Below are 24,073 nucleotides of genomic sequence, written 5' to 3'. Positions count from 1 at the left end.
AAACAATTTGAACTCCCGATTTCTATTATGTAATCAAAGTCTTGAATGTTGTTCTATCTAATCATCGTGGTTGTAAAATCAGAGTGTTGCATCTAATAATGATCAATTATCAGTCCAGTGATTTGAAACACCTGCAGAGTTTTGTCACTTCACATTATATTTTAAAAGATTATAAAAATTTCACACATAGCGGGATGCATGGCGGCTATGATGAATGCATGGTGGCCGAAATTTATGCGTAGTGGTACCGCAATGCATCAATAGCCAAGGGAAAACACTGCATTGTTGGAGTCCATACAGTTGCCTATAATTACTTACATCCACTTCATTCAAACTTTTGTGGATACTTGTCTCATTGAGAATCACCCATCATAGGCGGATCCAGGAGGGGGGGGGGGGGGGGCCTGGGTCCCCCTTTCATGGGAAAAATTTGGTTGATTATATAGGGAATCATTGAATCATAACTGGAGCGGGCCCCCCTAAGGTCAGTTAGTGGGCCCCCCTTAGGAAAAGTTCTGGATCCGCCACTGCCCATATATCTTAATTTGAATATGTACCCATTAGCATGTAGAACATACCAATCTTTTGATATGTATTTGTGTACTTCACACCTATTAAAGACACTTTCTTAGATAAAGTGTCATATTGACAGCAAATGTGACTCACATTTATAATTTAAATTAAATTTAACTTGAAGCAACACCATTTGGGAATGAATCATTTATTTTTTCAGGGAAAAAGACTGTGAAAAGGAAGGGATCTAAAGTTAACAAAAGATGACTTACATGTGTTTTAAAGTGTATAGTGGTCATGAACTTCCTTGGATTAGGAAAAACTTTAGCTACATCCCCAAACTTAGAGAAGTGCCTCTTCATGGAAAAGACATTGTTATATTTGTTTGGCACATAGTTACAGACTATTGCTACTCTACTGGACATTTGATCAGCACTGGAGAGTCTTCTGATTGGTCTCTTTGATTGTGGTTCTTCATCTGTAAAACAACAGTGATTCTTTAAGTTCCTTCACAACTTATCTATTTCAGGATGCACAATGCTGTTATAGACATACGTTAAGTGTACTTCAAAATCATTCTTATTTTAAGTAGACCATTCTAATGTTAAAAGTAGATCTAGCAGTGTTCTCTCCAGGGCCTTCTAGCATCATGGTAATGTGATGCTGTATTTCTTGAATGTGATGCTATCTGAATTGATCTTCTTATAGGTTTATGAATGTGATGCTATAATTTTTAGAAACAAAATGGCATTTCAAATTTCCCTGTTAACAGGATGCTATATGAAATGTCTGGGGAGAACACTGAACTAGACCTAGAAATCTTTTCTCATATTCTTTTACATATGCCATTTCAGGGCCTTTTATACATTTGAATTAACTCATTGGATGGAAGTAAATTACTTACATGTTTGATTTAATATTTAGTCATTAGGGTGAAGTTAAAATCAAAATAGAGAAATCATTATCAGGCAAATTAGTTATGCAGTAGGGATTCCAATAATTTACCATTTTCTTTGCTAGGTTTTCTCTTTGTTGTCTGGTCATCAGTGTCAAAACTGGTTCCTGGTTGGTCCATTGACCGTCTTCTAACACCTTGAAATATGGAATGTTAAAGTCATATGAAACCGAGTGACTGGTGAAAAATAATGTTTATCCAATTGTTGAACCAATGCATGTATATATCATAAACTTAGTCTTCTGTGCACAATTTTATCATTTTTTACACAAACATATCATATAATCTTCATTTTTTTTTCTCTCTTTCTGTTATGATGTGAAAATATGGCAGCTAATTTATTGTTGTGTTCTGAAGCTGTAGTTTACCAATTGTCACCTTATAGTAAACTATCAACAAAGCAGCATGGATATTGAGCACATGTATAACATGTACAGCAGATAATAGTTTATTTCAATGACAGACCCATGCGTACTGTGGTCACTGGATTTTTCACACTAAGGTCACTTGCATACAGAAAATATGTCGGCGAATTGCTTCCTTGAAGCAAGCAATTAAAAAAATGTAGACTTCTTCTAATTGTGGACAAATTGAAGAATTTTCTTCAGAAAAAAGTGTATGTACATAAGTTTAATAATGAAAACTATCCATTTTGTTATAAAAAAAAAAACATATGCATCATTTTTTTAAATTTGAGGTTTCATATGACTTTAAATAAGTCCCTGTAATTTAAATGATTCCATTCACTACATTCATCAAATTAAAGGGACCCATGTAACATAGTCTTTAAAATAGACATCAAAATTATGTACTATAGTACCCTAAGGAGACTCAAGGGTATAAAAATTTCGGAAAAAAATTTAACATTTATTTTTCATTACAAATTTTATTTATTACCTTTATTAGTTGTAACTTTATCATATTGTACAAAAATCATTCAAAAAAATCATTTCCTGTTGGCCACAGATGACTTTAAAAATGTATGTTTCATTGAAAAAGCTCCAAATTATCTCCCTTTTGTGAAAAAATGCCATTTTTTGGCATTAAAATTGAAACATCTTTTTTAACTTATTGGTGACCTATATTTTTGTTATAATTTTCAAATAAGCTGTACTTACACTAACTATTGTAAAATTTGAGCGATTTCTGTAATTTAGTTCTTTTTTCATTTTCGATATATAAAAGTACTTTTACAAAAATGTATGCTTCTTTGGAAGGCAGATTGTGAACGGTGATCCCATTTTTTTATTTCATTTTTCTATTTAGTAAAAAATAAAGTTCATTTATAGAAAAATATAGCAAAATCCTATATTAAAATAAAATTTCGATTTAGACCAGAGCCCCCTTAACAGTCTAAATTCATTTTTTGAATTCTTCACATGAATTATGAATCTATATATCTGTAAGTCTGATAACCTTTATGAAATCATGTCACATGCTATCATTGGGTATACTACAAATGTATATAAATATGATCAAATTTCTACTATTCACAATTAAGATAGTTATGGCAATATGTTGATTTATTGCCATCGTTCATTAATAGCATACCTGAACCAGCCACAAGTTTCCCAAACAACATTTTTTTAGATGAAACTTTCAGCTTTTCATCCTTATCTAAAAAGTAGATTATACATTTATTAACATTATAAAGTCGTTTGTAATTCTACAATGTTATTTTGATATGTCTTACTCTTATATCATTCTACATGTAGCTAATTAGAGCCTGTTTATAAACATGTCACTCTAACCAGGGACAATATTCTTATATCATTCTACATGTAGCTAATTAGAGCCTGTTTATAAACATGTCACTCTAACCAGGGACAATATTCTTATATCATTCTACCTGTAGCTAATTAGAGCCTGTTTATAAACATGTCACTCTAACCAGGGACAATATTCTTGCTCTAATGATCAATCAATGTTCTAACTCCATAACCTATAAGCTTAAATGTGAGCTTCAGTAGGCAAAGATTTTAAAATGTTTAGATTTTTGTGGGTTGAACCCACAACCTGTTGATTTTGTAATTTTGTTAAACAGGTGATTTTTCCATGCTATAAAATTGCTAGTTATTTTGGTGGAGGTTGACATCACTTTCCATCAATTTCCTATATACATGGCTGCTTATGAGAGAAAAAGAGTGCCAACATTTAAAACAGCTACATGTACCCAATAGAAAGTCTGTCACAAACAGGTACATTATGCCAAACCTTTTTCTGTGTAAGTTATATTTGTACTTATCAATAGTTACCTGTAACATCAGATTTCCCAAACATTCCATGACCTGATGTAGATGCTCGAGACTGAACTCTACCAAAAACAGAATCTGAAGCCTTGTTTGATGCTGCTGCAAAAAAAAAGATTTTCTTATGGTATATAAATATATTAAAATTTACATGTTCAAGGGTTCTTAATTCATTGATTTAAGTTTCTGAGGGAAAAAAAATGAGTGAGAATGTGAAGCCATCAAAAAACAAACATTGTTGAAAATAATCATATGATGTTTTATATGAATTAAGGGATACTGCAAACATGATCAACTATTCAATAAATAATTGCTCAATAATTTTCAATAAGAATTAAATGGTTAAAATTTATACAGTTTAGGTTTTTCTTAATATTAATGGGTAAAATTCTGTCTGAAGTTGTATTAACAATTCAAAATGTGTTCGCTGATAATCAATGTAATCTCTACATTATATGTCTGTATTCATATATTCAAAGCTTAATGGGGATCTTTTCATGTCTTGATTGGGACAACAATTGTCATACATGTATTCAGTTGAACACTTAAATTAGTGGATGATGACATCCACGAAAAAACCATGAAAATCGGTACCCAACAAATAAAACAACTTTCACAGTACATCATTGGTAATATAATAGGCACAGACTGAAATAACATGATCGTGCGCAGTCAAAACAAAAGCTTTCAACAATGTTCAAAGGAAATATGCAACAGGTATAGAATAGGCCTATAACAACACCTGATCCTTTGCTAATGAACACTTACATGGAAAAGCAGTGCCAGCTGTTGACACAGGACATAATACTGTACTGGGAGGACTCAGTTCAGTTATCGGTGCTGTCATTTTCAATTCTGGTTTTCCAAACAAGTTTTTTGTGTTGTCTGACTTTTTCACATCACCACCTATCTCAGATTTACCAGCTGTTCCTAATAAGATAAACAATATTCATGATTCAAATATAACTAACTTCTGAGTACAATGTACAAGTCCCCTAAGGGCATCACAAGCCCATGCCAGTAACAGGTACTTGGTACTGGCATAAAAATACAGATTTTGTGTTGCAAATTATTTTAAATTTTTGGAGTATGTCTCCCTCTGAACAGACTGATAAGCAAAGCTCTGATTCCTTCCCTTGACTTTGGCTATTTATTTGAGTCCTTTTTCGTTTATTGAAAGTTAATTTATTAAATCTAACTCAAGAGTTAAATGCATGCGTCTGTATGTCTATGCCCTTTTTAAGTAGGAATCAACACAGGCTGACTAAGGAACTGTTTCACATTTTTCATTTACATCAAAAGTTTGTTTTAATAGTATTAGGCTGGGAACACTGTTGTTATATAAATGTTTATATATCATGTACATATTTTTTGAAGTTCTCATCTTTGTAGACTGTAAAATAAGAGGATTCAAAAAATTGCATAAAAAAAGTTAATTTGAGATATTTATAAAATACAGATCCTGTCTTGCATGATCATGTGTAAACACAAGAGTGCACACACTGAAATGTCTCGCCTTCTTTACTAGTCATTGATATCATGTTGATAGTCCTAAATATAATGCTTTATTACAACTGTCACATAAACTTAACATTAACCAAGAAAACTAAACATTGACCAATGAACCATAAAAATGAGGTCAAGGTCAGATGAGCATGCCAGGCAGGCATGTACAGCTAACAATTCTTCCATACAACAAATCCTTAACACTGAGCAATGAACCATGAAAATGAGGTAAAGGTCAAATAAAACATGCGCGATTGACATATAGATCATAAAATATTTCCATACACCAAATATAGTTGACCTATTGAATATAGTATTAGAAAAAAGACCAAAACTCAAAAACTTAACTTTGACCACTGAACCATGAAAATGAGGTCAAGGTCAGATGACATCTGCCAGCTAGACATGTACACCATCCAATCATTCCATACCTCAAATATAGTAGACCTATTGGATACAGTATTAGAAAAACAGACCAAAACACAAAAACTTAACTATAACCACTGGAACATGAAAATGAGGTCAAGGTCAGATGACACCTGCCCCGTTGGACATGTACACCTTACAGTCCTTCCATACTGGGGATATAGTCGACCTATTGCTTATAGTATCTGAGATATGGACTTGACCACCAAAACTTAACCTTGTTCACTGATCCATGAAATGAGGTTGAGGTCAAGTGAAAACTGTCTGACAGCCATGAGGACCTTGCAAGGTAGGCACATACCAAATATAGTTATCCTATTACTTATAGTAAGAGATAATTTAACATTACAAAAAAATCTTTTTTTTTTTTTCAAGTAGTCACTGAACCCAGAAAATGAGGTCACGGACATTGGACATGTGACTGACGGAAACTTTGTAACATGAGGCATCCATATACAAGGTATGAAGCATCCAGGTCTTCCACCTTCTAAAATATAAAGCTTTTAAGAAGTTAGCGACCGCCGCCAGATTACTATACCTATGTCGAGCTTTCTGCGACAAAAGTTGTAGGCTCGACAAAAAACTAATGTAAATGAGTGCTTTCCCATAACCAACAAAGTTACCTGACAGTCCAAACAGCCCTGTTGATACTGAAGGTGCTGCACTAAAGGGATATGGTCCTTGTGTTGATTGAATTCCTCTCTGTCCTGATATCCCAGAGGACAGCATGCCTGTTGTACCGGATAAAACGGACTGTGGACCTGTCTGACCAAATATTCCTATAGATGCTGTTGTTTGTGTGTTAAAGGAACCAGCAGAGGTGGTGACTGGTAAAGTTCCTCCACCAAATGTTGATGACCCTGTCTGTAATCCAGTACCTCCAAATACGGAAGACTGAGTTGTTTGTCCAAATACAGTCGGCGCCTGAGATGTTCCTAAACCACTTCCACCAAAAGTTGTTGCTCCAGATGAGGTTGCACTACCAAACCCTCCAAATGAATTCTGAGCTCTAGTAGAGGTAGCTGTTGCAAAACTAGAACCTAGTGTACTTGTTTTGGTTGTAGGTCCAATTGTGTTTGTCCAAGTTGTGGTTTCGTATGAAGGACTACCAAATGAGGTTGTTTGAGAGACTGTTGCATGCGACGGAATACCAAACATACCAGTCTGAGTTGTAGGTCCTAATGAAGGAGTACCAATTGCACTTGCTTGTGACACAGTTCCAAAAGTGGGACCACCAAATGACTTTGGTTGAGTTGATGTTCTGCTAGCTTGAGTAGCTGTTCCAAAAGTAGATCCCCCAAATGCATTACTTGTATTGGACTGATTTCCAACAGCGGACCCTCCTAATGTGGAAGTATTTCCAAACAACCCAGATCCAGAATGAGACTGGGTCCCAAAACCTCCACTTCCAAAAGAGGGAGTTGTTGAAGCACCAAAACCAGAGGCAGATTGTGGTCCCATTGTTCCAAAGCCTGTACCTCCAAACATTGAACCTGCAATTCGATTAAAAAAAAATTAAGGAGGAAAAAAAAAATGATCGATGCAAATCACCGGAAAATTAAATGAATGTATTTTCCTTAGTAAAAACCAGGTGCTCCGCAGGGCGCAGCTTTATACGACCGCAGAGGTCGAACCCTGAACAGTTGGGGCAAGTATGGACAAAACATTCAAGCATGATACAGCTCTGAATTTGGATTGTGAATCAAAGTTTTGACATTACATGGGTTTTTTTTACACAAAACAAATGTCAAGATTTTACAAATCAATTAAAGATTTCTTCTTCAAACTTTTTAAATCTAAAATTAAATAGTTGACACAGCATAGGTTTCTGACACAGAATGAATGTGGTCTAATGAACTTAAAAGTTTTTTTTTGCCTTTGAGCAATTCACTATGCTGTTGAATATTAATACTCTAAAAAAAATGTTTGAAAAAAAATTTTCTTTTTATTTATGAAATTTGAAATGAGAAAAATTTAAACCCCCTCCCCCTTTTTTATCACATCCCTGTTTCCCTTTTTCCAAAACTGATATCAATTCAAATTTCTAATGGAGTTTGCAACAATAACTACTCTTTTAAATACATCATAAAATATTAAAATGTAAAATAAAGTGCTTGTTATCACTGAATTGTAAAGATTGGTTGGTAGTAAAAGTGAATATACATTGTTTATTGTATAAAACAATAAAAAAAACTTCATCAGCAACATTTTATATTGGCAAATTTGCAATGAAGTTATTTACATAAAGTTATTGGCAAATAAAAATAGAAAATGACATCATAGTCATGTCTGGCAAATGTCCAACATACATTATCTAAAAACATTTTAGATAAGATAAGGAAAAAAAGCTTCATCAGCAACATTTTATATCGGCAAATTTCCAATGAAGTTATTTACATAAAGTTATTGGCAAATAAAAATAGAAAATGACATCATAGTCATGTATGGCAAATTTCCAACATATATTATCAACTACTATTCTATACAAAGAAAGATAACTACAATTGAAAATTAATTGCTATTGCACAATATTGTGCAATTAGATATTTCTTGCTATTGTGCAATACTGTGCAATTGAAAATTTCTTGCTATTGCACAATACTTGATATGGAATCCTGATTTGGACCAACTTGAAAACTGGGCCAATAATCAAAAATCAAAGTACATATTTAGATAAAGCATATCAAATAAGCCCAAGAATTTAATTTTTGTTAAAATCAAACTTAGTTTAATTTTGGACCCTTTGGACCTTAATGTAGACCAATTTGAAAACTGGACCAAAAATTAAGAATCTACATACACAGTTAGATTTGGCATATCAAAGAACCCATTTATTCAATTTTTGATGAAATCAAACAAAGTTTAATTTTGGACCCCCATTTGGACCAACTTGAAAACTAGGCCAATAATTAAAAATCTAAGTACATTTTTAAATTCAGCATATCAAAGAACCCCAAGGATTCAATTTTTGTTAAAATCAAACTAAGTTTAATTTTTGACCCTTTGGACCTTAATGTAGACCAATTTGAAAACGGGACCAAAAATTAAGAATCTACATACATAGTTAGATTCGGCATATCAAAGAACCCCAATTATTCAATTTTTGATGAAATCACACAAAGTTCAATTTTGGACGCTTTGGGCCCCTTATTCCTAAACTGTTAGGACCAAAACTCCCAAAATCAAACCCAACCTTCCTTTTATGGTCATAAACCTTGTGTTTAAATTTCATAGATTTCTATTTACTTATACTAAAGTTATGGTGCAAAAACCAAAAATAATGCTTATTTGGGCCCCTTTTTGGCCCCTAATTCATAAACTGTTGTGACCTCAACTCCAAAAATCAATTCCAACCTTCCTTTTGTGGTCATAAACCTTGTGTTAAAATTTCATAGATTTCTATTCACTTAAACTAAAGTTATAGTGCGAAAACCAAGAAAATGCTTATTTGGGCCCTTTTTGGCCCCTAATTCCTAAAATGTTGGGACCAAAACTCCCAAAATCAATCCCAACCTTCCTTTTGTGGTCATAAACCTTGTATTAAAATTTCATTGATTTCTATTCACTTTTACTAAAGTTAGAGTGCGAAAACTAAAAGTATTCGGACGACGACAACGACGACGACGATGACGCAGGACGACGACGCCAACGTGATAGCAATATACGACCAAAAAATTAAAATTTTTGCGGTCATATAAAAACTACCTTGAGGTCCAAATCCAGGAGTGCTGGTTGTTGTTTTGAATCCACCACTTCCAGTTTGAGAAGTTCCAAATCCACTAGATGCTTGATTTGTTCCACTTATACCAAATCCACCAGATGCTTGATTCATTCCACTTGTACCAAATCCACTAGATGTTTGATTGATACTTGTACCAAATCCACTAGATGTTTGATTGATACTTGTACCAAATCCACCAGATGGTTGATTCATTCCACTTGTACCAAATCCACCAGATGGTTGATTCATTCCACTTGTACCAAATCCACTAGATGGTTGATTCATTCCACTTGTACCAAATCCACTAGATGGTTGATTCATTCCACTTGTTCCAAATCCACTGGTAGCAAATCCACTGGGAGTACTACCAAATCCTCCAGATCCATATGCTGGGGGAGGTGTTCCAAATCCAGTTGACTGGCCAAATGGACTTGCCTGTCCAAATGCAGGTCTTTGTTGTTGTCCAAAACCCCCAGTTGCTTGACTAAATGGGTTGGCCATTGTAATTTTGGAACTGTCTTTTGATTAACTTATTCAGAAGGCAGATAAATACATCTGAAAATAGAATTAAAATTTCTGAGATGTTTTTCCAGAAGCTAATTTCTACCCTATACAAATACATTTTTTAACGGTATATTTCTACGGAAGAAGTTTTTATGTGTAATAATTTTAAAGTGGATTTTTATTTTGCACTTGTAATATTTTAAGCCTTTCTATCTATGTGGTTATTGTGTCCATGTTATAAAAGCTTATATTTTAAAATCTTTTGAATGTGCTACTTATTAACAAGGGTGGTAATAGGGGTAACTTCATGATGAATTACGGTAGAATTTTTTTTCCAAATGACGTTAATGGTAATATTTGGTATGTGAAGATAAAATGTACCTCTTATTTATACCACAAAAAAATGACTGATTTTGGCAAATCATGTTACAATGTTTCTGTCCTAAAATAAAAGTAGCAGTTAAAATTATTGAGATTTCTAATACATTTTGTAGTCTGGCTCTAAAAAATCATAAGGATAAGTATTACATTTCTAATGTTTTCACAAGTGGAGCGAGTTGAAAAGTGGGTTGATTTGCCAGTGTGGCGATTTGTCATGGATGGAGCACTTAATTAACCGGCTTTATTGACTGGGTTGTTCAAAATTACTCTGACGTCCAACATTATTTTAATTGTAATTGGACTGTGACAAATATTTTACTTAATATGTGACAATTTTCTACCTCCATTTTCATTTACAATGTATATAAACATGATAAAACTACAGTTTCAGGAAATTCCACACTCCAGCATAGGAGTTATTCCTGTAATCAGAAGAAAAGGAAGACTTTATAGTAATTTTGTACTTATGACTGTTGATGTTTCTCAATGTGGAATGTTTGGATTTTTATCTTTTGTATATGTACAGCGAAGGTACTCTGAACTGCGATGGTCAAGCCGAAGTGCGATGGTTAACACCCTGAAGTGCGATGGTGACATTGTGACAATAACTTGTTGATATACCATGTATACGCTGAAGTGCGGTGGTGGTTACGCTGTGACATTGAGTAAAAAGCAAAATGTACATGAGCTGTTAAAATGAAATCACAATATTTTAAAAGATTTTACAGAATTAGCTGCTAGCCTCACGTTTGGAAGATCTTGTAATTTCTGTTCAAGTCAAACCAATTCAAAGACTTTAAATTTAAATAATTTTTTTATTAAATATAATTTTAAATTTGCCAATTTTCCAATTAGCAGGCAGTAGTCATGATAGTATATAGAGTCAGATATAGGGTGTTCAAGGGCGAAATATTTTTTTATTAAGGTTGTATTTCTATACGACTTAGCAGGGTTCATTTCAGTTTATCAAATGTTCAGGGCTTTCCAAAGTAGCCGGTAGACAGTGGATTTCTGCCATTTACGATGGCTTCAAGTGCCGGCTACTTCACTGACAGAAATATAAATTCAAAGAGAACAAAAATATCTTTTTCAAATGTTTACAGGCAGCTGAGAGACGTAGTCGCAAAGTCGCGGTCACGATAAACAAGGATGACAAGTCAGTGTTTACCTTTGGCTAAATATAGTTCACATGAATTCAGGTCATTGATTGGTTGTCTATTTTTAAAAGTCAGAATTCATCGTTTCTTTTCAAGGATAACAAGAGAGATGTTCCGGTGGTCATTGAACGATAACAATAGAGACGTTCCGATGGTCATTAACTCGTTGGTTTTGGCTTTTATAACGTGAAGACAATCAAATAGGATGACAATTTTATGTTATGGAATATAATATCAGTCAAATAAAAAAAGTGTAGTATATCATGTTGTTCAGAATCTGGAAAACAGTATCTACAAATGCACGTAGTTATGCAAAATAAATCGATCAAGATTTCTTACAAATCAGGATTGTTATATAAAAAAACAAGAGGCTCTCAAGAGCCTGAATCGCTCACCTTACATTTTTTGCTTAAATCTTCCATCGATGATTATTTTGGGTTTTCAGTTTATATAAATGGTTCTTCGATTCTGTCATATCTTCTTCAAAAGCAAAAACAAGAGTGGACACACTGAAATGTCTCGTTTGTCTCGTGTTCATAATATAATTTATGATGAAAGTATAAAAAACATTGTATACCCCAAGCATTACATTAAATTAACTGTACTTGAGATGAAGGCGAGATAAACCCTTTCAGACATAAATGTAGTTCATACACTCATTCCATACAACAAATCGAGTTTACCTATTGCTAAAAGTATCTCAGAAATAACCTCATAAAAAAATAACTTTGACCAATGAACCATGAAAATTAGGTCAAGATCAACTTACACCTACTAAACAGACATACACACCTTACAATTATTCCCTACACCAAATATAGTTCTACTATCGCTATAGTATCTGATAAAAAGACCAAATCATTGATGATTTAACATTGACCAAGGATTTGTATAGAAATCCTTGCATTGACCAATGAACCTCTATTTTTAGCTATGGCAACCATATTTTTTGACAAAACAGAAAATAAAACACAAACTTTATTCTAGACACCTTAATGATAATTCAGCTTAAGTTTGGTGGAAATTGGTTCAGTAGTTTCAGAGCAGAAGATTTTTTAAAGTTAGCAAATATGATGAACAAATTGTGTAAAATTGTCATTAAAGGACAATTACTCCTTAAGGGGTCAATTGACAATTTTGGTCATATGGAACTTATTTGTAGATCTTACTTTACTGAACATTTTTGCTGTTTACAGTTTCTCTTTATCTATAATAATATTCAAGATAATGACCAAAAACTGCAAAATTTCCTTAAAATTACCAATTAAGTGGCAGCAACCCAACAATGGGTTGTTTGATTCTTCTGAAAATTTTAGGGATGATAGATCTTGACCTATTGAACATTTTTACCCAATGTCAGATTTGCTCTAAATGCTTTAGTTTTTGAGATATAAGCCAAAAACTGCATTTTACACCTATGTTTTATTTTTAGCCATGGCGGCCATGTTTTTTGATGAAATGGGAATTAAAACACAAACTTTATTCTAGATACCCTAGGAATCAATCAGATGAAGTTTGGTTTGAATTGGTTCAGTAGTTTCAGAGGAGAAGATCTTTGAAATAGTTTACGATGACGACGGCGGACGGACGACGACAACGGACGCCAAGCGATGGCAAAAGCTCACATTTCCTTTTAGGAAAGGTGAGCTGAAAATGAAATTTATTTGAGATTTTTTTTCTTTTTTTTTTTTTTGCTTTAATTTCATACATAAAAATTGGTCATTTGAAAGATGAAATTAGGTGCCAGGAGATTGCGAAAATGCAGAATTTTGCTCTATTTATGCCAGAGCTTCAGGGGGCCTTGAACGGCCCCAGACCCCCTGCCGTAAAGGACCAAGCTTACAGCTTGGTGGGCGTCCGGCTTCACCAAACGCATGTTACAGCCACCTATAATTGTAATTTAACCTACTACATGTACTTCAATTTCAAGGGAAAGCCCTGAATGTTATGACAAAATTTAGAAATTGATCACAACATTTACCCTATTTATTATTTTAGGAAGTACTCGTAGGGAGCAGTCAGGTTAATTTTGGCCTTCCATGTTGCAGACAATTAAACACACTGTAACTGCAATAAAATAAGACTTGAGCAACGGTTTTCTTATAAATCAGGATTTTTCCTGGGATTAAACAGCATTAACAAAACATGTTTGAATTAAAAAAAATTAATACAGACTTCGTCCCCATTTACAGGTAATGCCTGCCTCATATTATTTAAAATTATATAATCAGTATACATTATTTCAGTTGTATTTATCGTGTGGCATTATTCCAAACATAGGATAGCCCATTTGCTAACCAAATTCATCATTCAGTCTTGTTGCTCCCCATATTTTGCTGCCTGACATGGTTAAAAATATTTTTTGTAACTTTCACATGTAATGCTCAAAACTGTTATGGACTTGAATCGTTCATTTCTTTTTTATTCCTTTCATTTCCTTTGTGAGCATGAAACATTCATCTACAAAACCCTATCCTCCTGCTTGCAAGTAAATGTTGTATTTGAACGTTACATGTATTTTGGAAAACATTACAATATTCAAACGTCATGCCAAACGATCGCACATCAGTATAAATACCATCGCACTTCATCATGACCATTGCATTTCAGCGTCCTCATCGCACCTCGGAGTCTTACATGTATACTTTTTTATTTTATTGATTTATGTTTTTTAGCCTATATACATATAGGTCTGGAGCTGTGGGGATATTTTTTTAATCTTTTTCGTAAATCCTGATTCAGGCTATTGGCAATCAAAAATTTACTTCTGCAATTTTGCTCACTGCACAATGAAGTCATACACATAGTTCTTACACTGTAATGTTTCGACAGCAAAGAGTAGGAACCGAAGACGAAAATAATGTTGACACCAAAATTTCTTCTTTCAGTTTGAAAACTTCCGCCACCTGACAACTAGGTCGAGGTAACTGTTGATAGATTAAAACACCAAAAGATAAGAATGGAGAATGATTTATACACGGTTTGAAATTGTACTTGTTGTTTCTTCTTTTTCAAAATTAAATCAATAACATTTTGTATTTATCGTATACACAATTTTCTTCGTGACAGTGATTTTGATCATGGCTGGCTTCCTGTCTAGGATTTTTGAGAAAGTTAAATCTTGGATTCACTGGTCGTGGACTTATCTTTGGGCTGTTTGGTTTATTTTAGTAGTGTTTGTCGTATACATTTTACGAGGCCCATTAAAATTGACAGAAAACCTGTCTTATGGTATGTATGAAGATAGTTCAAATGCCCTCCCCCTTTTTTCTATTCTTAAGTTTACTGAAAACTCTACAACACTCAGCAATCAACTTGAAGTAGATAAATGTATTTTGAAAATAAGACCAGGAGTCACACTTATTGCAAATAACATGCTTAACCAATTACACTAATCCAGACCAATCAACACGATCAAGTGAGAGAACACAGGCATTCGTTTCTGTCAAATTTTTATGACAATGTCAATGTGCAGATTACTGTCCACACCTGTACAAAAAATACTGGTGTAGATAGTTAACGGTACATTGACTGAAACAAATATCTGTGTGAAGGAATGCTTTCATGTCATTCCTGTCCCCAGGTTTATGCAGTCATAGATATACATTGGGGTATGGTAGTTGTAATGTATCCTTGTATCATGGGTTTTCGTTCTATTAAGAATGCATTGTGACGTCACAATTTCCATTGGAAAAGCATGCTTAGTGCGAATTCATATGACGTACGAAAACATATGATCTGACCATGCTATATATTCCGACAGGTGTAAGCAGTAATTTTCGGGAACCAAATCATTATCGTCAATTAATCCTCATTGTGATATGTCAGAGGTCTTAAATAATTACTCTTACCATCATGACTGTTAGTTTTTGAAAAAATTGAACAAGATTCATCATAATCATTAGCTGTTTTTATTGCCTTTAAGAAAGTGTACATTTTATCTTCATGCTCCAAAAATTACATAACATTATTTGACAATTTTTTTTACTGTTAATATTCTTTATGAAAATTATGAAATACCCCCATTACGACCCTGTTACATATAGCCTGGCATTCTGGCCTAACCTCCTTATTTCAATAGTCTGAAAAAGTACATACATTTAAGGAATATATATTATGAACATGATGAAAGGGTGATAAATAAAGGGAAGTAATTCAATTATTTTTGTTAAACATTTTTGAAATACACAAATCATTAATGACCTAAAGCTAAGGTAATTGGTGTTAATTTACAATGCATTTGACATCAAAGCTGTCAGATGAAGCCATGAACTAAATGAGTCACTTAATTTGACAGTTTACACAGTTAGCTGAACTTCTTGTTCATGGGAGCATTACTAATTTGCCGGTAATTAGAAGGCAGAAGATTTTCACGATAAAAACGGCAGGGCGCCAGAGAAATGACAGAAAAAAGGCAAGGGCATCAATAAAAAAGGGCGAGCTGTGCCCTGTTAAAACTTCGTAGCTAAAACACTGATGCTTCATTCTAACATCCAATTAATGAATACATGTCTTTATAAACCAATTTTCTCTACTGTCAAACAAGGAGCTAGGATCCCAGGCTATAGTTTATATAGACTAATTCTATTTCTACTTCTGTATTTTTCCTACATTCCCTTTGTAACAGTGCTTATGTCATTACATCTCAGTATAAACAGCGTTCTAGCTACAAAGTTTGAACAGGGCGCAGCGCCCGCCCTTTTAAATTGACGCCCATGCCTTTTTTCTGCCGTTCTCGGGCGCCCTGCCTTTTTTATAGCAAAAAAATCTGTAATTTTCTGCCATTGAAATACCATAAAATTTTTAATTTTTCCATGTACAGGAAGTTCAGCTACCTGTGTAAACTGTCAAATTAAGTGACCCATTAAGTGCATGGCTTCACCTTACATCTTTGGTGTCAAATACATTGTTAATTAACACCAATTACATTACCTTATGATGATTAATAATTTGTTTATTTCAAAAAAGTTTGACAAAAACATTGAGTTACTTCCCCTTTTTTATCACCTGTTCACGATATATATATTCCTTTAATTTATGTTCCTTTTTCGTTTTAAAGATAAATATAAAACAAATTGAATGCAAATGCATATCAGAACATTACTTTTAATTAATTATAACCTGAATACACTTAAAAAATGAATATATTTTGAAAATTGTATTTTTCTTCTTCACTTTTATTGATTGATTTAAAGTTGGTGCATCACCTATTGTGGTTTATGTAAAACATACTTATAATAAATAAGATAAAAAAAAAAAAAACACACGCATATAATGATGTGAAACACTTAAAGCTGCGAAAGTGTATCTCATCATAATAAAGTGTAAAATCAACCATAAAACATTGTGTCTATAGTAGAGAATTATATGACATGTATGAAATCCATTTTAAATGAAACTTGATTTTATCATAGTGCCCTAGTTATATTCTAATTAATGATTAGGCTTGAAGAATTGCCGTCCTTTTAATGACATTTTTCACGTAAAATTTCCCTTTTTTCAATGACATTTAGTCGTAAAATTGCCCTTTTTTTGACTAGCACCCTGCCCTTTTCAAATCCTGGCTAGAACACTGATAAATGTAGAAAGAACTGATCGTTCAATGACATAATTAACATGAATTGATTGAATTGAGATATCATTTTTAAAGGTACATGTATTTGGTTCAAAGACTGTAAATATACTTTCCATTTGTCTCCTGATTGCTTTGTTGTGTAGCATCTTTGCAATGTATACATAAAGACTTAATTCTTATAAGCATTATATTACTGAGAAATCATATTTTCATTCAAACTATATGAATAAACAGTATTGTGCAATGGCAAGTATTTTCAATTGCACAGTATTGCGCAATAGCAAGAAATATCTAATTGCACAATATTGCGAAATAGCAAGAAATTTTCAATTGGGGTTATCTTTCTTTGTCCAGAATAGTAGTTGAATCAACTTAAATCATTGTTTTATACAATATACAATGTATATTCACTTTTACTACCAACTGATAAATCAAAACAATCTTTACCATTCAGTGATAACAAGCACTTTTTTTACATTTTAATATTTTATGATGTATTTAAATGAGTAGTTATTGTTAGGGGCCATTAGAAATTTGAATTTAGATCAGTTTTGGAATAAGGGAAAGGGGGATGTGAAAAAAAATTGGGTGGGGGGGGTCAATTTTTCTCATTTCAGATTTCATAAATATAAAGAATATTTCTTCAAACATATTTTTGAGAGGATTAATATTCAACAGCATAGTGAATTGCTCAAAGGCAAAACAAAAATTTTAAGTTCGTTAGACCACATTCATTCTGTGTCAGAAACCTATGCTGTGTCAACTATTTAATCACAATCCAAATTTAGAGCTGAATCAAGCTTGAATGTTGTGTCCATACTTGCCCCAACCGTTCAGGGTTCAACCTCTGCGGTCGTATAAAGCTGCACCCTGCTGAGCATCTGGTTGATTATGGGCCCAGTTTTCAAGTTGGTCCAAATTGTATTCCAAAATTTTACTTTGTTTGATTTCAACAAAAATTGAATGTATGGGGTTTTTATTCGACCGCAAAAATTTTAATTTTTCGTCTTATATTGCTATCACGTTGGCGTCGTCGTCTGCGTCGTAGTTGTCGTCCGAATACTTTTAGTTCGCACTCTAACTTTAGTAAAAGTGAATAGAAATCTATGAAATTTTAACACAAGATTTATGACCACAAAAGGAAGGTTGGGATTGATTTTAAGAGTTTTGATCCCAACATTTTAGGAATTAGGGGCCAAAAAGGGCGCAAATAAGCATTTTCTTGGTTTTCGCACAATAACTTAAGTTTAAGTAAATAGAAATCAATGAAAGTTAAACACAAGGTTTATGACCACAAAAGGAAGGTTGGTATTGATTTTGGGAGTTGAGGTCTGAACAGTTTAGGAATTAGGGGCCAAAATGGGGCCCAAGTAAGCATTATTCTTGGTTTTCGCACCATAACTTTAGTTTAAGTAAATAGAAATCTATGAAATTTAAACACAAGGTTTATGACCACTAAAGGAAGGTTGGGTTTGATTTTGGGAGTTTTGGTCCCAACAGTTTAGGAATAAGGGGCCCAAAGGGTCCAAAATTGAACTTAGTTTGATTTCATCAAAAATTAAATAATTTGGGTTCTTTGTTATGCCGAATCTAACTGTGTATGTAGATTCTTAATTTTTGGTCCCGTTTTCAAATTGGTCTACATTAAGGTCCAAAGGGTCCAAAATTAAACTTAGTTTGATTTTGACAAAAATTGAATCCTTGGGGGTCTTTGATATGCTGAATCTAAAAATGTACTTAGATTTTTGATTATTGGCCCAGTTTTCAAGTTGGTCCAAATCGGGTCCAAATTAAACTTTGTTTGATTTCATCAAAAATTGAATAATTGGGGTTCTTTGATATGCCAAATCTTACTGTGTATGTACGTGGATTCTTAATTTTTAGTCCCGTTTTCAAATTGGTCTACATTAAAGTCCAAAGGGTCCAAAATTAAACTAAGTTTGATTTTAACAAAAATTGAATTCTTGAGCTTTTTTGATATGCTGAATCTAAACATGTACTTAGATTTTTGATTATGGGCCCAGTTTTCAAGTTGGTTCAAATCGGGATCCAAAATTATTATATTAAGTATTGTGCAATAGCAAGAAATTTTCAATTGCACAGTATTCAGCAATAGCAAGAAATCTTCAATTGCACAGTGTTGTGCAATAGCAAGAAATTTTCAATTGCACAGTATTGCACAATAGCAAGAAATCTTCAATTGCACAGTATTGTGCAATAGCAAATATTTTCAATTGCACAGTATTGCGAAATAGCAAGAAATATCTAATTGCACAATATTGTACAATAGCAAGAAATTTTCAATTGATTGGAGTTATCTTTCTTTGTCCAGAATAGTAGTTGAATCAACTTAAATCATTGTTTTATACAATATACAATGTTTATTCACTTTTACTACCAACTGATAAATTAAAACAATCTTTACCATTCAGTGATAACAAGCACCTTTTGTTACATTTTAATATTTTATGATGTATTTAAATGAGTAGTTATTGTTGCAAACTCCATTAGAAATTTGAATTGAGATCAGTTTTGGAAAAAGGGAAAGGGGGATGTGAAAAAAAAAAATGGGAGGGGGGGGTTAAATTTTTCTCATTTCAGATTTCATAAATAAAAAGAAAATTTCTTCAAACATTTTTTTGAGAGGATTAATATTCAACAGCATAGTGAATTGCTCAAAGGAAAAAAAAGTATTTTAAGTTCATTAGACCACATTCATTCTGTGTCAGAAACCTATGCTGTGTCAACTATTTAATCACAATCCAAATTTAGAGCTGAATCCAGCTTGAATGTTGTGTCCATACTTGCCCCAACCGTTCAGGGTTCAACCTCTGCGGTCGTATAAAGCTGTGCCCTGCGGAGCATCTGGTTTGGTATGCTATCAAATTGGTCAACATTGAGGTCAAAAGGGTCCAAAATCAATTTCATCATAAAAAGAATTCTTGGGATTCTTTGATATGCTGAATCAATCCATGGCCATGTATTAAGATTTGGATATTGGACCATAATAGGTAAATTTAAATTTTTTAAGTTCATTAGACCACATTCATTTTGTGTCAGAAACCTATGCTGTGTCAACTTTTTAATCACAATGCAAATTCAGAGCTGTATCAAGCTTGAATGTTGTGTCCATACTTGCCCCAACTCTTCAGGGTTCGACCTCTGCGGTCGTATAAAGCTGCGCCCTGTGGAGCATCTGGTTTATAACTAAATGGGTAGTCTTTATTATAAACTTTTGTACATATACAAACACATGTACATTTTTAGAAGAAATTCTTCAATTTGTCTAAATATAAAAGAAATTTAGTTTTTATTGTTTATGCGTCGGTCAAAATTTTTTTTATATCATCCTCTTAGTCTGCATCAGCGTCATCCGAAGACACGTTTGCCTTGGTTTTCTGGAAAATTACTTGAGTTTAAGTGAATGGATCTCTACGAAATTTTACCAGAAAGTTCAATACCACAAAAGGAAGGTATGAATTGATTTTGGGGGTTATGGTACCAACGGTTAAGGAATTAGGGGCCAAAATAAAGCATTTTTGTAGTTTCCCAACAATAATTTGTGTGTAAGTGTATGGATCTCTCTAAAATTGTACCACAAGGTTCCATATCACAAAGGGAAGGCTGGGATTGAGTTTGTTTGCCTCAAAAGTGTAAGATCCAGGGGCAAAAAAGTGGTAAAAACAAGCATTTTTCTAGTTTCCAGACAATAGCTTTTGTGAAAATGTATGGATCTCTCTGAACTTGTGTGAAAATGTATGGATCTCTCTGAACTTGTGTGAAAATGTATGGATCTCTCTGAACTTGTATCACAAGGTTCCATATCACAAAGGCAAAGCTGGGATTGAGTTTTGGGATAATTGCCACAAACGTTGAGGAATTAAGGGCCAAACCAAGCTTTTTATACGACTGCAAAACATTTTCGCATAATTTGCAGACATGTTTTCCGTATGTAGCTACATCAGTGTGACCTGTCTCGTTAAAATCTGATGATCGAAATAATCTATATCTTATTGTACATGTTATACACATGCTTACCTGAATAATCATGCTTCTTTGTTGATTGTTTACAAAAGTGACAATCAGTAAAATTTGGCTTCAAAACACAATCATTAATTAGCTGCCATATTTTCACAACAACATAACAAACTGAGTGAAATATTTTTTTGACAATTGTACAGAATGGATGCAAAAAAAATGATAACAATGTGCACAGAAGTCTATAGTAGTTAATGATATATGCATGAGATGGTTCAAGAATTGGATAAACATTAATTTTCCCCGTTTACTGGTTTCATATTACTTTAATTAAATATTACAACAAAGACTATAATTTAGAAGTATTAAAAGAAATAATTCAGCAGTTATTCCCCTTTGTACATCAATCTTTGTGATCTAGATCTGCATATCATTATGTAAGAAATATATTTTGCATTTATATCTTTCAAAAGAATTTGTGATCAACACATGAATACTTTATTTCACCTTGTATTATTAAAAATCAATACTTGAGAACAAATGCATTGAAAGGTGATAATTTATGGTTTCATATAATCCAATAAAAGTTCATATTCATGTATATTTTATGTGGAAGTACAAATGTAGTATGATTGCTGACTTTGCAGTAAAAAATCAATATTTTAAATGTTAAGTTTTCTGATAAAGTGTAAGGGTTTTTCACAAATATTTTATATAATTTGTTGGTAAATAGGTAATTTTGAAAGACCAACTAGTTTCTTCAATGGTCCATTTAGAGTTTGATATATTGTTCAGACACATGTTATGAAATCTTAGTTGCTATAAATCATAAAATTATGTTTTACTGCAATTTGTAGTATTGGTCATTTTTCTTGTAAGCCTAAAATAATTTTATATGACTGCCAAATTTTTGCAGTTGTATAATGGTACAGCCATGTTGTGATAGGCCAAATACATTTGGTTTCCAGACAATAACTTGAGTATAAATCTCTATGAAATTGAACCACAAGGTTCCAGACCATAAAAAAAGGTTCAGATTGATTTTGGGGGTTATGGCCTAAACCATTTAGGAGAACGGTGCCAAAAATAATACTTTTCTAATTCTTTGTATAGAGTGCTTATTTCTTGACCAATTTTAAGGAGGTTAAATTTAAAGCCTTGAATTCTAGGGGTCTCATGTATTCAGATTCATTTTCTTTTGATACATTTGGATGTGTCTAGACAGTCCCTTTACACAGTGCATGTTCCAACTGAAATACTGGTACATCTACATGTATCTTTAATTTGTCGGTATTTTTAAACACCATCTTACTGTAATCTCAATAATTTAATCTTGTAATCATATTTTAGAATTGTAAATGAACTCATGGAAGCTTAAGGATGTTCACTGTTCTCATGTTTGCTTTTTTGTAATATACTCAGAATCCGCAGGTTTTATCGATGTAGTACCATTAAAATATTTTCCCCAATAACCCCTTCTTTTCTTTTCAAAATTTTGTTACATGTTTGTTGTGTAGTATTAAAAGCCATATTTGAAAATCTTATAAAATCTTTATTGTTTTAAAAAAAATTAAGTGCCAATGTTAAATACATGAATAATCTAGAGAGAATAATTACCCGCCATATTTTAAATGGCTAATATCTCGTAACAGGCACATGTACCCTTTAATTTTTTCTGCTTTTTTGGCTCCTTTATCTGTATCCTATCAACTTATATTAGTCTTTTAGAAAGCTTGTTATTTTGAAACAAAGTAGCAAACATCCTTAACTATTGATTTAACCCTTTTATAACGCGGGCCGATAAAACGGCAAACAAATCTGAAAGCAAAAGTAATGCAATATAAAGTATAATCATAGCATTTACTTCCAGTGTGAAATTAGGGAAATGAGGTACATGATTGCCATTTAAACAAATATCTATTAGCAACCAAGGATCAAAGATATTAACTATAGGTCACAATATAGCCTTTGAAAATGAGCAAAACCTAAATGTATAGTGACCTATGCACAGCCCTGGCATGGAAAAATACAAATTGTTATCTACTTAATTTTTAATTTTATATTTTTTTTCTTAGATTTAATAATATAAAATTACAAATATCATAAAAACTGACTAAAAAAGAAATGCTTCTCTTTCAAATTTTGAGAAGTCATTGATTTGCAAGATTATCAGACTAATTGCTAAGAGCTCTTGCAGTTCAATGCAATTACTGAAGCAACACTGATTGTGTATATATATACCAAGTTGAAGGTCAGACAGAAACACAATTGAGTGCAAAATAAATAAAAATTATTCATGCAACGTTTATTTGGTAGATATGTAATCATTTGTTGCTGATGTTAATTTCCCCAGAGGCTGAGAGTAATATGAATTTATTTTATAGACTATTTCTACATGTTGCTTTAGGTAGATCATTGATTTTTCTGTAGTGTTCTCTCTGTCCATGTCCATATATAGAGAACTACATTGACCAATATTTATATCTTCAATCAATTTCATACAGCAAGTATTAATTTAGAGAAAATTTATTCTATTCTGTTCTGAAAACTTGTCTGTGTTAGTATATAAAGGATTTCCATGTGTCTGGGCTTCATGTATATTATGAAGTTATGTCTATTTTTTGCCATTGGCTAGTTTTAAAATGTCTATAGAACTGTTATCTTGTTATCTGGTCGCTGGAGCCATCTGCCATGCAAATCAATATGGTGTTGCATCTCTTAATATGCCCTACTAAATTTTTTAATGAAGGTAGAATAACTGATTTTGTGTTAAAATAAATTGATCAAATTCTTAATTCTTTGGAGCCACCCCTTCTAATATTAGATTCATGCAGTGAATAATGCAATATTTTAAAGACAGTTAAAATATATACATCATACCCATGTCTATTTACTTGGTGTAAATTTGTCTTATTACAACTCAAATGATTTTTGCAAGTTTTCCCTCAATCCAATAGAAGGCACAGTCACAGGATGCGACAGTTCTGGTTTGCAATATTAACTTGCATTCATAAATCTGGAAACAAATTTGTTCTTATTTTTTTTTATTCACATTATTCAATTTTGAATGAAAAGCTCTTTTTTTTTTTGGCAGTTTGTCATTCTGTT

At 32.8% G+C, this 24,073-nt stretch overlaps 2 protein-coding genes across 7 annotated transcripts in view; one reads left to right on the top strand and one right to left on the bottom strand.

Annotated features, from left to right (window-relative positions):
- Positions 1-14,333, bottom strand: part of LOC143069406 (germinal-center associated nuclear protein-like) — a 42,831-nt gene extending 28,498 nt beyond the window's left edge. For 2 of the 5 annotated variants that reach the window (XM_076244024.1, XM_076244031.1), the window contains exons 1-8: positions 14,227-14,333; positions 9,355-9,925; positions 6,273-7,142; positions 4,486-4,647; positions 3,724-3,819; positions 3,020-3,085; positions 1,519-1,605; positions 786-991 (exon numbers count right to left, since the gene is read on the bottom strand). In XM_076244024.1, coding sequence (XP_076100139.1) covers positions 786-991; positions 1,519-1,605; positions 3,020-3,085; positions 3,724-3,819; positions 4,486-4,647; positions 6,273-7,142; positions 9,355-9,871 — 2,004 coding nt within the window. In that variant the 5' untranslated portion in view covers positions 9,872-9,925; positions 14,227-14,333. The remainder of the gene's footprint in view (positions 1-785; positions 992-1,518; positions 1,606-3,019; positions 3,086-3,723; positions 3,820-4,485; positions 4,648-6,272; positions 7,143-9,354; positions 9,926-14,226) is intronic. The other 3 variants (XM_076244039.1, XM_076244045.1, XM_076244056.1) reach the window with 3 other exon arrangements.
- A 144-nt stretch (positions 14,334-14,477) lies between these two features.
- Positions 14,478-24,073, top strand: part of LOC143069435 (suppressor of tumorigenicity 7 protein homolog) — a 54,015-nt gene continuing 44,419 nt past the window's right edge. Inside the window, exon 1 of one of the 2 annotated variants that reach the window (XM_076244069.1) lies at positions 14,478-14,643. In XM_076244069.1, coding sequence (XP_076100184.1) covers positions 14,493-14,643 — 151 coding nt within the window. In that variant the 5' untranslated portion in view covers positions 14,478-14,492. Of the gene's footprint in view, positions 14,644-20,396; positions 20,461-24,073 lie in introns of those variants that run through there. The other variant, XM_076244076.1, reaches the window with a different exon arrangement.

Source organism: Mytilus galloprovincialis, chromosome 1, assembly GCF_965363235.1.
Source record: "Mytilus galloprovincialis chromosome 1, xbMytGall1.hap1.1, whole genome shotgun sequence".
Taxonomy (NCBI): Eukaryota; Metazoa; Mollusca; class Bivalvia; order Mytilida; family Mytilidae; genus Mytilus; species Mytilus galloprovincialis.
The sequence above is the reverse complement of the archived record's forward strand: the minus strand, read 5'-3'. Positions and strand labels throughout refer to the sequence as shown.